A 16,377-nucleotide genomic window follows, 5' to 3' on the forward strand; every position below is an offset into this window, starting at 1 on the left:
AGTATTTTGAGCACAAAAAAGCTAGAAAAATGATAATTCTCAAAGCTTAAATCAATAAAATATGCATTAGGAGGCCTTACCTTTCAAGTGAATTTGCAAAAAGTAAGTGAATTTTTTAATTAAAGGCTAAAGGGTTCCTTTCTGACATTTTGCTCTGGGGTACAGATTTGAATCTTAGCTGATGAGCAACTAATAAACCTAAATGACTTCTTTCATAATCTTGAAAGCAAAGATGAAGTGATGATAATGTTAGCTCTGCTGTGTTGATTTGAAAATGATAGGCTGATAACTGCTCATTAGATACTGGATTTTTATAAGTGAGATTAAATGAATTTAAAATGACAACAGTTTTGGACTCTAGTCCAGCCATTGGCTGTAAGTGACACTGACCGATGAGATGCCCTCTCTCTTTTATTTTTCAGTTTGCACATTTTTGCCCTTTTTCTTTTTCTTTTTTGGTAGACTATAAATAAAATAAATTTGAGCAATATGTAAATTAGGAGCACAGAATGAATTATAGAATCTGATTTTTATCACATCTAGTTTTTTAAGTACTTCATTGTTTTTAAGTGGTGTACTTTTATTCAATTAAAATGTATTTTATATTAACTCTCCCATTGAAATATTTTAAATTTAACATTATATCTGTGTGCCAGGTATACATATTTAGTTTAGCCATGTTTCAAGAGAATCTGTAAATGTAATATTTAAGAATTTGATTACCCTTTGGTTGAATATCGACATTTGATAAAATTTGTTTTTTACCCCAGAAATTATCCTTTAAGAAGAGATTATATTTAATTGATCATGATGAACGATGTACCAGGTGGGCAAAAGTAGGTTTATAGTTGTGAGTACATGAAACATAGAGCCTATTCTTGTATTATTATTTATTAATTGAATTATATTTCATATGAATAAATATGAATCTACTTTTGTCCACCCTTGTTTAAGTACTCTTGGTATTCTTTCTGGCATTCTTTGTAAATCTCATAAACTTTTCAAAATCCTTCTTATAGTTTTTGGTTACTTATAGAAACATTGAATTTTATCAAAACACCCTTCATCAGAAATTTAAATGTATTTTTTAATGAAAATTGCTTACTTTTTTTTAACAGAAAGATTTAAATAGTTTAGAATGGTTGTTGGCTTGTCAATGAATACCAAATTGGCAAAGGTTCTGAAGGTTGCCAGTGTCCCCACAAAATTCCACTTGTTGCTTTTTTCACTTCTGGATGATCTAATGTGACTCTAGAAGGCAGTATGTGAAGTGTAGACTACTACTATGTATGTATAAGATTACTCTATATTATGTTGACTAGATTTTTGCAGAAGTATTTTTTCCAGTATAGTGATCCTTAGAAAGACCAAACTTAATTTTTAGAAATAACTTTTTATTATTGCTTTTGGTCATCTTAAAAATTTCATGAGGTAAGGAGATTGGATACCTGTTGCCCTGTTTGATAGATGGTACTCAGATAGAGTGATTTGTTGAAAGTTACATCAAGGTAAGTTGTGGAACTGAGATTAGAATGGATCTTTCTACTCGGTTAATGCTTCTTTCTCTGGTACCAAGCAGTCTTTTACAATATTTTACTGTAGTCAGTTATACCATTTTGTTATGTTGTCTGCTACTACTAAAAGGATATAAATATTAACTCTTTATAGTAAGCCTTCAACCTAATGTGACCTGAAGACTTACTTTGGGGTTGCGGGGATGGTACTTAGTTTTTGATTGCTAGTCCTAATGGAGAAGCAGGTAAACTTCTCCACTTTGAATAAACTACACAGTGGTCATCAATTTTGTCTTTTAGCCAGAACATTAAAGCAATAGCACTAAATAAATGTAAATGAGAAGTTAATGAGAGATTCAGGGCTAAAACATTAGATTTTGTCATGTGGTCCTACTGTGTACTGTTAGATAAAGGGTTTTTCTGTACTTTCTGTTACAGATGCTGAAAATTTCTTCTAAAGAGAAATACCCCTTATTTACTTTTGTAAATGGTCATTCCAGAGACTATGATTTTACATCTACCACAACCAATAAAGAAGACCTTTTCTCAGAGGATGAAAAGAGAAGATTAAAAAGATTTAGCACAGAAGAGTTTGTTTTGCTTTAAAAGATAAGCACATTTGCGCTTGATGAGAAGAATGTGAAGGGGAAAATGAAGAACAACAAGTATATATTAAACTGGTTTATTTTCACAAATGTCTTAATTTTATATGTTCTTTTAAAAAAGAACATTTGAAAATATACAAGCTTTAGGATATTTTTCTGAAAGAGAGATGATCTAATGACTCTTGATTTCTAATTAATAACAAGTGATTCTGGCTGCGTTCCTATTTCACTAAGGTCGTATTACACTACCTTAACGGCAAGCCTTCCAGTCTTTGAATTCTTCCACCTGAGGCCATTAGTCTTCTGAAGGTTTTGTGATACAGGCCCCCAAATTGGGATTACCAAATAGTTTCAAAAGCTTCAGTGTATATGAATGACCAGAAGACTAGAGAATGACTTCTGTGCTGCCTGGTGTTAACACAACCAAGAGATACTTTTGGATGTATCTTGATATGTTAAATAGTAATTGTTAGCTGTTATATGCATACAATTATATAAGCAGACTTGTGAATTTAGGTAATATTTAGCAATATGATTTATAATGGCTTCTCATTGTTCTTGCTGTTTAGCTTTCTCTGAGGAGTGAATATAAAGCATCGGTTTTCCCACAAATTTCAAGTTTATGTTACTAATAATAGTGGCATCCAATCAGATCAGATAAAGGCAATTTTAAGATAGGAATTGTATTTGTTTCTTATCTTAAAAATTAAATTTTATGGGAATTCTATTTACTACCCAGTTTTAAAATCTAAAGATAAGTACCAAGAAAGATACCCACAGATACTCCTCTATGTAATTTTTGTTATTTGTGTAAATCAGTGTAGTGGTGTTTAGAAGCTGGGGCCATCTGTAAGGTAAATCTGCCTTACGTGTGTTATGTGTTGCTTAAAGGCAAATTTGTGATATAAGAGTACAAGAGTTATTATTGAGCCAGGATTATGAAATAAATACTTTAATAAAGATATGAGAACATAAAATACCTTTGTTTTGGTTTTAATGGGATTATTTTAATTCTTTCTTTGAAAAAAATTGTCTCCAATGAATTCTCTTTATTTGTACTGAAGGTAAATAATATTGTTGCTCCAAAAGGAAAATATTAATTTATTTTACGGAGCTTCCATGTTTGATGTGAAAAGGTGACTTATAGAGACATGAAATTGTGCATCATTTAAAGTCATTGCTCTGTTCCATCAGAAAGCGTATTTGTTAGGTTTAGAGTTGCATGCAGAATGCAAACGGAGGGTGGGCAGCTTGCTTTATTGTATCTGATGAGACAAATTATGTTTGGCATTTCCCAGTGAGGATAGTTTATTGAATTGAAATAGTCTGAAATCTAAAATTTTCATTTTATCTAGATAAGATTTGAACAAAATAAGTCCAGTATGAATTTGCCTAGAAGGTCAAAGCAGTACAGAAACAAGAAGCCAGTGGTATGCCCAATTTCATCTAAATTATTGCAATTTGTTGTTCCTACATACCTGCAGAATTCAGAGTTCTACAAGCACCTTGAATAAGAGGGCCCGTACCTTCCAGTGAATCAGAACTAATTGTAAGTGATCTCTTACAGGAACTCTGTAAAAGCTTAAAGTTACATGCTGAGAACTTTCTGTTCTTAGGATATTTGGGGATCATTTTTAAGTAAGATATTGGAATGAGATAAAATTATACCTGGACAGAATACATGTGAGAGGAGGCAGAAACATCCTTTCCATTGAATTATGTTGAAAATACTCAGCCCTGACTGTTGTAGCTCAGTGCATTGAGTGCCAGCCTACAAACCAAAGGGTCACTGGTCTGATTTCTAGTCAGGGCACATGCCTGGGTTGTGGGCTAGGTCCCCAGTAGGGGGCATGCTGAAGGTAATCACACTTTGATGTTTCTCTCCCTCTCTTTCTTCCCCCCTTCCCCTTTCTCTAAAAATAAATACAGTCTTTAAAAAAATACTCAGAATATTGTATAGACAAACAAATCTTACCAAACACTCATCCCCATGATGGAGAATTAATGTTTAGAATTAGAAATTATTATTAAAAATATTTAATAATACATACAAATTAATGCACGCGTTCATGAAAATTGAGAAATAGGCTGATGGATTTATTTTCTCTATTAATTCAACTTCAGTTGAGGACCAGAAAGTTGTGATAATCTGCCCTGGCTGGTATAGCTCAGTGGGTTGAGTGCAGGGCCTGTGAACCAAAGGGTCATGGTGCCTGGTTCGATTCCCAGTCAGGACACATGCCTGGGTTGCAGGCCAGGTCCCCGGTTTGGGGCATGTGAGAGGCAACCACACAATGATGTTTCTCTCCCTCTCTTTCTCCTTCCCTTTCCCTCTCTAAAATAAATAAATAAAATCTAAAAAGAATGTTAAAAAAAAAGAAAGTTATGATAATCTTTTATTGGAAAGGCAGTGACAAAACTACGTATTATAATTAGAATAGAAATACTGCATATTCTGGTTTCAGACTTTGTTCTGAACACAGATTTCATTTCAAGTTCTGACAGCCAGTAAACTCAGTCAATAAGGCTTATGGACAATTTTTTTTCAGCCTGGAATGAAGGAAAGTAAAAGAAGAAAAGATTCTCAGATGGGTGTTCTGCTAGAGTTATGATGGGAGGACCCTCCTTTTGGATATCAATATTAAGATACTAGATTTTGCCATTAACATTTTAGAAATGAATTTTTAAAATGCTTGATGGGACTTTTGATGGTGAAGGTTTCTTTTCTCTCTTCTTCCTAAGACTTGACACTTTGAATCCCCTTTTGTCAGTGTATTAACCCACCAGCAGGCAAACCAGAGACTCATCATTTGCTGAATGAATGAATGAATGAAAAGATCCTTTATAGTGTAAGTATATCTGAAAGAATTTCCCTGAGGTATCGATTTTTTCCTGTTTTTACATTAAACTAACCCCATTAAATCTGTATTAGTGAGAAGATAACTTTGGCAAATTAAAATTTTAGGTCCTTTTTGTATTCTGCTAACCTTAGGATTTAACATTGGCCAAGGACAAACATATCTAAAAGTATTTTATGTTACATATGTTAATTCTATCCTGTTTTTAGAAGAATTAAATCAACAATACAGCAAAAATGACTTATTTGTATAATATACTCAATTTTAGGTCAGAAATCTCACCTTTTTCAGAGATGTCTAGTTACTTCTATTATTTAATACCAAAAAGCACTGTATTTTTGGTCAGACCATACTAATCCAGTTTTATTTTTCTTTTATCTGCTAATTTTTTTGGTACTGGGACCAAGTTTCATTTTCATAATCAGAGATCACCTTTGTAGCTTACATTGTATATCTGCCATATTTTTCAGACTATAAGATGCACTATCTCTCCCCATGTCCCCCGCATTTGCCATCCCAAATTTGGGAGGAATAATGGTGGTTAATGCTGTTGTTGAGTTCTGCTTACATTTACATTGGAGAAATATTATGTTATTTATGTTATTAAATATTTTACCACATTTTTTGCTTCAAAACTTTTCCCCCTATTTTTCTCCTCTAAAGCCTAGGTGTGTCTTATGCTCTGAAAAATATAGTAAGTCTTTTTGACTATACAGCCATAAAAACATTATAAAGGATTCTTAAAAAAAAAAACAGGAAAAAGCAAGAGAAAGAATGGAGAAGAACATTTAAAAATATTAGATAATGATATGAATTTCTGTTGAAACAGACTTAAGTAGGAAACTAAGGATTCAAAATAGTTGTAAAACAGAAGCAAGATACCTAGAATATATTGACAGAGGCAATTTCTTGGAAAGGATAAGGGATTATTATTTCTATAAAAAGAAGAACACGTGTCTTTTAAAAAATTTTAGAATATTTATCAGGTAATATTGATTATAGCCCCGGTATTGTCAGTCAGCCACAATTCAATAGGACTCTACTCAATTGTGCTTTTAGACCAAATATCTCAAGATACTGAATTGAAAATGTGAAACATCAGGCCAGGAAAAAGTGGAGACATCCTATTGATTCTAATATATAAATTTTATATCATTTTATAGTTTAAATCTTAAATCAGTTTAGAAATCGAGCATTTTTGTGTGCTTTTCATGGGTATATAAAGACTTTTTCTTGCCTATAAACTTTGAAAAATATTGTATTTAGACTCAGTATTGCAGACACATTTTTGAATTAGCATTTTTCTTTCTTTTTTACAGTTCTCCTTGACAATTGGTGGCAAGCAATGGCCCAAATCATTCACAGCTACAGTTATAAAATTTCACTTATTCTTTCACAATAAGAAAAATATGTTAAAACTGGGGAATATATGTTTGTTATTAGGTAGGAAGTTACTGTGCCACTCTCCAACCAATTCTCCAGAAATTTAGAAACTCAGCCCTCTCCTATTGTAAGTCCAAGTATAGCAGTCAGCTGAGAGTGAGCCATAAAGAAATCTGGCAGGTACTAATTTTTCATTTAAATTACTGAAAATGAAGCTGATAATTATAAATACAATACATGTTATATTTTATACTAAGATAGCATAAACTAGTAAGAATTAGGAACTCATAAGTTATTTTATAAGCAGGAAGGATAAATGGGAAAGTTAGAAATTCAATACGAGTCTCATAACAAAAGGGTTAGAGAATTATTGACAATAAGTTTTGAGTGTATCTAGGCAAATACATCCTAGTAAACTAACACAGATAAAAATATATGAATTAAGTCCGGCCAAGATGGAGGCATAGGTGGAAACATTGTGCCTCCTCGCACAACCAGGTTTAAAGACAATAAAGCTTTAGTAACAAAAACGCAGTAAAACCACAGAAAATTGAACTGTATGGAAGTCTGACAACAACCAACCTTTCCTCCAGACTGGTAAGAGGGGCAGAGTCAGTGGCGGGGCAGAGTCAGCGGCGGGGCAGAGTCAGCAGCGGAGCCGGGTCAGGCAGGAAAGATCAACTGGACCAGACCCAGGAGCTCAGGAGCGCAGGATTGCAAGCAGCTGTTGGCGGACCCAGTGAGGGCGCAAGGTGGCTGCAACATGAATTAGAGCCTGAAAGCACCAATTGGAAAGACTTTCAGGGTCGAGGTGCCGGGAGAAGCTCCCAGGCTCACAAAGAATTTGTTCGAGAGACCCACAGGGTCCTGGAGGGTATACAAGCCCACACGCCTGGGAACCAGCACCAGAAGGGCCCAATTTGCTCGTGGGAAACGGCAGAGGGGACAGAAATCTGAGAGAGCAGAACAAACGCCATCTGCCGTCTTTGACCCCGCCCCCACATACAACGTCACAACCCAGTGACCTGGGTGGCCCCGCCCTGGTAAACAACTAAGGCTCTGCTCCTCATACATAACAGGTGGGAACAGACCAAAATATTATGGCTCAAGAACAGCTCAAAGCCCCAGAGCCAATAAATTTAAGCGACCAAGAGACAGCTAACCTTTCAGATGCACAGTTCAAAACACTGGTGATCAGGATGCTCACTGAATTGGTTGATTTTAGTCACAAATTAGAGGAACAAATGAAGGCTAAACTAATTGAAATGAAGGGAAATACACAGGAAACCAATAGTGATGGAAAGGAAACTGGGACTCAAATCAAGGGAGTGGACCAGAAGGAAGAAAAAAATGACCAAACAAAAAAGAATGAAGAAACAAGAATTCAAAAAAATGAGGAGAGGCTTAGGACCATCATCCAGGACATTTTTAAACACTCCAATATCCAAATTATAGGAGTACCAGAAGGGGAAGAGGAACAGCCACCAGTAGAAAACTTATTTGAACAAATAATAAAGGAGAACTTCCCCAATCTGGCAAAGACAATAGACTTCCAGGAAATCCAGGAAGCTGAGAGAGTCCCAAAGAAGTTGGACCCAAGAAGGAACACACCAAGACACATCATCATTACATTACCCAAAATTAAAATGGAGAGAATCCTAGAAGCAGCAAGAGCTAAGGGGACAGTCACCTACAAAGGAGTTCCCATCAGACTGTCTGCTGATTTCTCAAAAGAGACCTTACAGGCAAGAAGGGGCTGGAAAGAGCTATTCCAAGTCATGAAATCCAAAGACCTACAACCAAGATTGCTCTGTCCAGCAAAGCTTTCATTTAGAATGGAAGGACAGAAAGTGCTTCTCGGATAAGACCAAATTCAAGGAGTTCATCATCACCAAGCCCTTATTATATGAAATGTTAAAGGGACTTATCTAAGAAAAAGAAGATAAAAAGATGAACAGTGAAAGGACAGCAAACTCACAGTTATTAACAACCACACCTAAAACAAAAGCAAACTAAGAGGACAGCTAGATCAGGAGTAAACCATAAAAATGAAGATCACCTGGAGGGTTAGCAACAGGGGAGTGGGAGGAGGAGAAGAGGGGAGAAGGTACATAAAATAAGTAGCATAGATGGTAGGTAGAAAATAGATAGGGGGGAGGGCAAGAATAGTAAGGGAATATAGAATCTAAAGAACTTGAGACACATGGTCATAAACTAAAGGGGGGGAAATGGTGGGGGAGGGGTGTGCAGGGTGGAGGGGAATGAAGGGGGGAATAGGACAACTGTAATGGCATAATCAATAAAATATATTTTAAAAATATATGAATTAGAAAGCCTTGTAGGCTGAGGTGATTATTTAAAAATTACTTTTATTTTTTAATTACAGTTAATTACATTATTGTATGAGTTTCAGGTGTACATCTCAGTGATTAGACATTGCATAACACTGAATGATCATCCTGATAAATCTCATATACATCTGACACCATGTGTAGTTATTAGAATATTATTGACTACATTCCCTGTGCTGTACTTTACATTCCTATGACCATTCTGTAACAACCAACTTGTACTTCTTAATCACAGACTGGGATGATTTAAAATTTGATGTAGGCATTGGAAAAAAGTAAACACTGACCAATACTAGGAAGTGGACATCCGACTGCCAGTTTGCACGGTGCCAGGGAGCATAACTTTTAGTGTAAGTCCTGGGACTTGGATGATCCCATAATGGAACAAGTCAGGAGAGGCTATGGTCAGCATTCTAGTAACTAATCAAAGAGTTTTAATGGGTATATATATATATATATATATATATATATATACCCATATATATATATATATATATATATATATATAGTATATTCCAAAAGATTTCAAATAGTACAGAAAAACATCCATCCCACACTTCTACTGCCTCAACATAGTATTTTCAGTTGTCTATTTCCTTCTGTTTTGTGTTCATGTTCACATTATTTAAGCATGTTTAATAGGTTGAATTTTGATTCTGATTTTTTAATTGACCTATTTTATTTAATGGAGAAGGCCACCACTGAGTCTTTTATAGTTTGATTTATATATTGATGTAATCTGAAGCCTCTGACTTACATTAGCAGTTTTTCCTGTGTCTTATGACGGGTTGCTAATCCTGACCTACTGTGCTTGGCCAGTTTTGTCTATACTTAGAGGGACTCTTATTTTTGTATGTAATATGTTTCTGTAAATACTTAAAACAGTTGAATGAGGGAACTGAACAATATATGTTTTCAAACAATGTCCCAGATAGTGTAAAATGTTATAGAATATTTTTAAAATTATAAAATTATTTTTAATCATATAGGCTTGACATGATCTTGGATGATACAATTACAGCATTTCATAGGTGTCTTTATTTTTGTTCTTTTGTACTCCAACACACAGTTTGATTGCCTTGAAGTCCAGTGAGCATTTCTTTGAGGCTAATGATTGTTTCTGTCTTTATACTAATTATACTAAATTTACGAAATGTACATGTCTTTCACGAGTTTTAACACTTTCCTTTTTCCATTTTCATGTCAGGTTTACAAAATAAGGGGAAATGAAGTGTAAAATCCAATAGTGTATAACCTGCTATACAAAGACTGTGATACTACTGGCTGGCAGGCAGCATCAGCTTAAAGCTCAAAGTGTTCGTCAGCTGATGTCCCAAAGTCCCAACTTCATAATATCTAAGGTGCTTTAGGAAAATCAGATTACATACAGAAGTCTGTCTTTTTTATTTAACCATGCTACTCAGCGTGAAGTGGTAGCTTGTGTTTTTTGTTCTAAGTAACAGCATTACTGAATTGTAATTCATCGTTTTAAAGTGTACTGTTCTGCCCTGGACAGGCAGCTCAGTTGGTTAGAGCGTCATCCTAATATGCTTAGGTCTCAGGTTTGTTCCTCCATCGGGGCACATTGCAAGAATCAACCAATGAATGCATAACTAAGTAGAACAACAAACTGATGTTTCTCTCTATCTCTAAAAATCAATGAAAAATTTATTAAAAAATAAAGTGTATGGTTTCTAATATTTTCAGAGCTGTGCAATGATCACCACTATCAAATTCCAGAACATACTCACTGCTCCAAAAAAAAGACCCAGTACCTGTTAACTAATCTAATTCCTCTTTGCATGGATATGCCCATTCCAGGTGTTTCATGCAAATGGAATCATATGCTATGTGGCCTTTTGTGTCTGATCCTTTTCGCTTAGCATAATGTTTTCAAGATTTGTAGCATATATCATAAGCACTTTATTCTTTTTGTGACTAATATTCTATTAGATGGACACACCATATATTGTTTATCCATCAGTTGATAGACATCTGGGTTATTGCCCTTTTGGAGCCATTACGAATAATTCTGTAATAAACTTGTTTTCATTTCTCCTGTGTGTATATCTAGGAGTAGAATTGTGGGGCGTGTGGTAGTGGTATGTTTAGCTACGCAAGGAACTGCCACACTGATTTCCATAGTGCCTGCACCACTTTACAGTCCTTCCAACAATGTATGAGTTACAGTTTTATGCTTCCTGACCAACCCTTGATAGGGTCTTTTTTTATTTTAGCCATCTAGTGTGTGTAAAGTGGTACTCAACTGTGGTTCTGATTTGAATGTTCCCAATGACTAAAGATGTTGAGCATCGTTTCATGTGCTTGTTGATCGTGTGTGTCTGTGTGTATCCTATTTGGAGAAATATGTATTTAAATTCTCTTTAAATTGGGTTGTCTATGTTAGTGAGTTGCGAGAGTTCTTTGCATATTCAGGATACAAGTTCTTCATCAGATACATGATATATAAACATTTCTTCCCATTCTGTAGTTTGCCTTTTGCTTTCTTGATGGTGTTACTTGAAATACAAATGGTTTTCATTTTTATAAAGTCTAGTTTAATCTACTTTCTATTTTTTCTTTGGTTGCTTGTGCCTTTGGTATTATATATAAGAAGCCATTGCTTGATCGAAGGTCTGCTAAGTTTATACCTGTATTTTCTTCTAGGAGTTTTATAGTTTGAGCTCTTACATTTAGGTTTTTCTGATATCCGCTTTGATTTGATTTTTGTATATAGTCTGAGATGGGTGTCCAGATTCCTTCTTTTGCATGTTGATACCCAGTTGTCCCAGCACCATTTGTTGTAAAGACTATTCTTCTCCGGTTGAATGGTCTTGGCCTTCTCTTCAGAAGTCAATGGACCATAAAGATAAGGCTTTATTTCTGGACTCTCAGTTCTATTCCATTTGTATGTCTATTCTTATGCCATTACCATACTATCATGATTACTATAGATTTTTAGTAAATTTTGAAATTGGAAAGTGTGAGTCATCCATCCAACTTTGTTCTTTTTCAAGATAATTTTGGCAATTCCAAATCTCTATGCTTCTATATGAATTTTAGAACCAGCTTGTCAATTTCTGCACAAATTTTCTTTGTTTTTTTGTCTTTATTTAAAATTTTTTCAGATGTTTCTTTCTAATGAATTTTCTAAGTTCTGAAATGGCTGACAGGCCATAGAAAGACATTTCTTTAGGCTTCTACTTGGAAACCAACAGCTTCAGCAAACTTCTGGCTTTGCTTCAGGCCAATTCGTCTTTATTTTTAAAATGTGAAGTGTTATCGAATTTTTGTATAGTGTACAATTGGCTCCAAACACCAAAGATACATCTTTGGAAAGGAATAAAACATGCAAAACATAGGTCTTATAGCAATGGTCATAGTCTACTAATGGACATATCAAGTTATAGTATGTTACATTATAGCATGCATCAGTTAGAACAAGTACTTCAAGAGTAAGACTTTACATATTCACTTAATATTACTAGTTTGGAAAACATTACGAATTCTTATGTTTAGGGAAAAACAAGTATTTCTCTGTCAAGCTCCAGCATCACACGGTGGAGATGCCATTCATGAACTGGCTAAATGGTAGAGTCAGACTGGCTCTGTTTGAATAGTGATTTTAGCACTTATGAGCTACATGGCCTCCAATAAGTAACTCAACCTCATCTATAAAATACAGATAAAGTACTTCCAAGACCAGGTAAAGCTAAAGGAGTTCATCACCACCAAGCCCTTATTACATGAAATGTTAAAGGGACTTATTTAAGAAAAAGAAGATCAAAACTATGAACATTAAAAAGGCAACAAACTCACAACTATCAACTGAATCTTTAAAAAAAAAACAACTAAGCAACCAAGCATCACAGGAACAGAATCATAGATACGGGGATCTTTTGGAGGGTAATCTATCAGCTGGGAGGCGGTAAGGGTTAGAATGAGGGAAAAGGTACAGGGATTAAAAAGCATAAATGGTAGCTACAAAATAGGGGGAAATTAAGAATAGTACAGGAAATGGAGAAGCCAAAGAACTTATGTGCATCACCCATGGATATGAACTAAGGGGGAGATTGGTACTAATTACAACTATCACATACTGAGTTAATATTGAGTTTAATCGTCACCAAAATCTTGGGAAAATAGGTATTTTTATTGTTCCCATTTTACAGATGAAGAAACGGAGGGTCAGATACGAAGTTAGCGCAGTTGGTAATTTGCAGATCTGGCACTGAAGCCCCTCCTGATTCCAAAGCCTGTGCTAGTTGGCCCTGCATCATACTGATGGTTCTAACCGTGCTGGCAAGAACAGCACCTGGAGTGGAGGAGGACTGAGCTGCATTGGCAGGAAAGCCAGGGAAGTGTGGAAGGGATATCTTTGACTTAATGTGGCCAGAATTTTGGAAAACCAGGCTCAAAACGCAGGCAGTTTGGTTAGTAGTCTGAAGAGGTGATGGCACAGATTTACCTCTATTTTACTGGCATGAAGAATCAGGTTCCCATAGTTTCAAGAAACTTCTAGGTAGATGGGATGTTTGAGACGCTCCTTTTCTTCTTTCCCTTTGCATAGTACATCCTGCCCACACTGAGGTGAAGAGTCTGATCATGGTGGCCTTATGAGATGACACTTTGAGCCTTCTCTTCTTTGCCTGGCCTTCAGACCCTCATTTTCCAGAGACCATGAATGAGAAAGACCTTTTGTTGCTGTACAATAGCGGGGAAACTCCCAGCCCTATAAAACAGACTGAGGACTTTGAAAAATATAGCAAGTTCATGTCTGCTAATATGTGAAGTTATTTGGCCTCCCTCGTGTAACTAGTGATTTGTTGTTTTCATGCTAATACAAATTCTTGTATTAATAGGAGCATGGCCCTGGGTTTCTTCATCCGCCTGGGAAAAAATTACTTGTTTGATGGTCAACAAAGAACAGAAGAATTGATTCACTGTCCTCGTTTTAAAAAAAGATGGTATGAAGCAATAGTGGAATAATTTTAATTGTAACCTTCTAACACTTGCAATCAGTAAGATCATTTGTGTTCTGTTTTTAGGAAATGGGGTATTAAAGAGTACACAGTACATTAGAAATGCAAAACAGGACCGCATGTTCCCAGGGTTTTGTCAGCGCTACATGAAAGAGCACTTGTCCTGGGATGCTCAGCTCTGAGGGTATTCTCTGTTCAGTGTGTATTTACAGAGATGTATGAATATTTGATTAATGAGTCATGGTCTCTGGAGAAATTTAATAACTGTATTGCTGTACAAAGCCAGGCCCTTCACTGTTAACACAGCTGCCAGTGGTGTCATTGACACTGCAGCCCCTCCTGACTCGAATGTGTTCTATGGCGTGAATTCCTTTCTTGCAAAGGGGTCTCTGAGAGACATTATTCAGTGATCTGTTTTGGACCTGACTCAATTTATAGGCTCTGATTTGTCAAGATTTTTCCAATGAAAACAAGCAGTGATACAAAAAACTTTTTGAAAAATGACCTTTTAAAATGTTACTTTCCCCAGAAATTAGTTGAAAAACTATTGGTAAATTGATTATCCTCTTCCAGATTTTCTGTGAGGGGCACAGTAATAATTTTTGTCTTGCTTATCGTATATGAAATACCCACAAGAAGAAATGCAAAATATATTTGTGATTTAGACTCACATCTATTTGAATGCCCTAATCTAAATTCATTAATAAATATAATTTAATCTTCAAGAATAATTGAAGGCTAATTTATCCCTTCTTCATCTTTTTCTGTGTTTTTAATATCTATGGAGAAATCAATTCTAACTTTTAAAGTTAGATAGGAATTTTAGTAATGTTACCTTGTTTAAGTGCATGAGTAACGGAGAAATGTCAAAAAAAGATAAATTTAGTGCAGCAGCTTTTGCTGGAAGCTGTAACTGCAGGTTAGAATTATCCATGCTATGCAGAATTTCCTGCAACACTTCTCCTTAGGGCCACAATGCATTACAGCAGACGTATAATGAAGCTGCAATAAAATCTCTGGTAATTAAGGGGGATTTGACAGTAATTGCAACAGTGAATCAACTTAATTATTACCTGCTTCAAAGAGAGCTAACCTGATGTTATAATCTAACCTTTTCTATTTTTAAAATGGGAGATTAAACAAGTATATGTAGCATTTAAGGATTAAATCTGTTGAGATAGAATTGTATTAATATACTTCTAATAATACATTTTATGCACCTGTACACATCAAGTTTTCAAGAAGAACTCGGACTGGGCTCACTGTGATCCATCGAAGCTATTTGGTATGCTCTGGGGATTGAACCAAAACCACACTTCTGATTCAAGTCGGCTTCTCAAGATGCATGACACACGCAGACCTTGACTGTGGTTTACCTGACTTCCACAGCAAGAAGAAGGATACTTTCTTAATATTAGCATGGAAAGAAAAAGACATGCCAAGATTATTATCATTGTTTATGTTTAATATGACTAGGTCTCAGTACCTTAAAATCTCATCAAAAGCTGCAAGCAAGTCGATATGAAGGTAAAGATTTAGACTCATCTGAATGCTTTTCTATACTGGGTGTATCCAACCCTAGGTACAAAGAAGAAGACACCCAAGTTTTAGCCCAGTTGTGTCTGTGGTAATGCTTCTTAAAAAGTCTCCTTGCATTTCGTATCGCTTGCTATTGTCCTTGTCATCAGAGTGGGAAAGGAAAAATAAGGAGGTCTCAGTGTGGTTTTGCTATGAGTTCATGTCTTATGCCATGGGACCTAGTCCATGTAGTACCAGGTTCCTTATTCGTGGTTTGGTCCCCTCTCAGGCAGATGTCCCCAGCTCTCTTTTCTGCTTTTAAGTTTTATACTTGTGTCTTCATTGGCTTTAGCTTTACCAGTAAGCATATTACCAGTAACTCTCTGTAATCACAGAAGGCTTGGGCTGTAGTAGTTTTGTTTCAGTGTGAATCTTTTTGCATGGTTTTGTGTTTGTACTGTGTAGAGTCTCTTTCACAGGAGACGATTGACGAAGCATAGATCTGGTACAGTTTGGGGATGGAACAACCTTGACCAGTGTTTTCCCCACTGAAAAAATGTTCGTATAAAAGTGAACCCGAATTGATTCTCTTGCAGGGCAGCAGAACCCCTGGGCATATCATTGATCTTACGATTTATTCTGGTATGTTGCAGATTCAGCCTGAATTCTCTGAGGGAAGATTGAGAACACACATTATGTACCTTTTTTTCTAAGGCTGCTTCATACTACTAACAAAATTCTCTCTCAGTATAGGAAGCCAATAAGTATGGTTAATAATTGAATGGTGATTAGGGAGATTAAGCAATGTGAGTTCTGATTTTGATTGGGCCACTGATGGGCCTGGGGTAAATTCTCTAGAACCTCTTTCTGTTTCATTCCTCTACCAGACTGAATTACAAGTACTCCACCGAAATTCTACAGAACCCAGTACACTGGTTTGTCTGTGAGAAAACTTGCACCAAAGCAGAAAGAAGCTCCCTGAAGTGGTGGCCTTGGTAAAGGTGGTCAGCACACCTTCCAAAAGTACCTGTCTTGTGATCAGGGATTCTGCTATTCCCTACATGAGCCATGGTTTTCTTAAGTCGTGCTCATGACTGTACCGGGGATCGGTAGTCTGTGTAGGGTCTATCCCTCTGGTTTTTTATTTTTAAATGGTTCATTCTTTG

At 35.8% G+C, this 16,377-nt stretch overlaps 1 protein-coding gene and 1 pseudogene across 2 annotated transcripts in view; one reads left to right on the forward strand and one right to left on the reverse strand.

The window, feature by feature from the left end:
• ATG4C (autophagy related 4C cysteine peptidase) overlaps positions 1-3,096 on the forward strand; it is an 86,253-nt gene extending 83,157 nt beyond the window's left edge. For both annotated transcript variants that reach the window (XM_053655485.1, XM_053655484.1), the window contains exon 11: positions 1,953-3,096. In XM_053655485.1, coding sequence (XP_053511460.1) covers positions 1,953-2,120 — 168 coding nt within the window. In that variant the 3' untranslated portion in view covers positions 2,121-3,096. The remainder of the gene's footprint in view (positions 1-1,952) is intronic.
• An 8,741-nt stretch (positions 3,097-11,837) lies between these two features.
• On the reverse strand, positions 11,838-11,962 carry LOC119042528 (uncharacterized; annotated as a pseudogene).
• Positions 11,963-16,377: the final 4,415 nt, after the last annotated feature.

The sequence above is a fragment of the Artibeus jamaicensis genome, unplaced genomic scaffold, assembly GCF_021234435.1.
Source record: "Artibeus jamaicensis isolate MK-2021 breed Jamaican fruit bat unplaced genomic scaffold, CSHL_Jam_final scaffold_1019, whole genome shotgun sequence".
NCBI classification, from domain to species: Eukaryota; Metazoa; Chordata; class Mammalia; order Chiroptera; family Phyllostomidae; genus Artibeus; species Artibeus jamaicensis.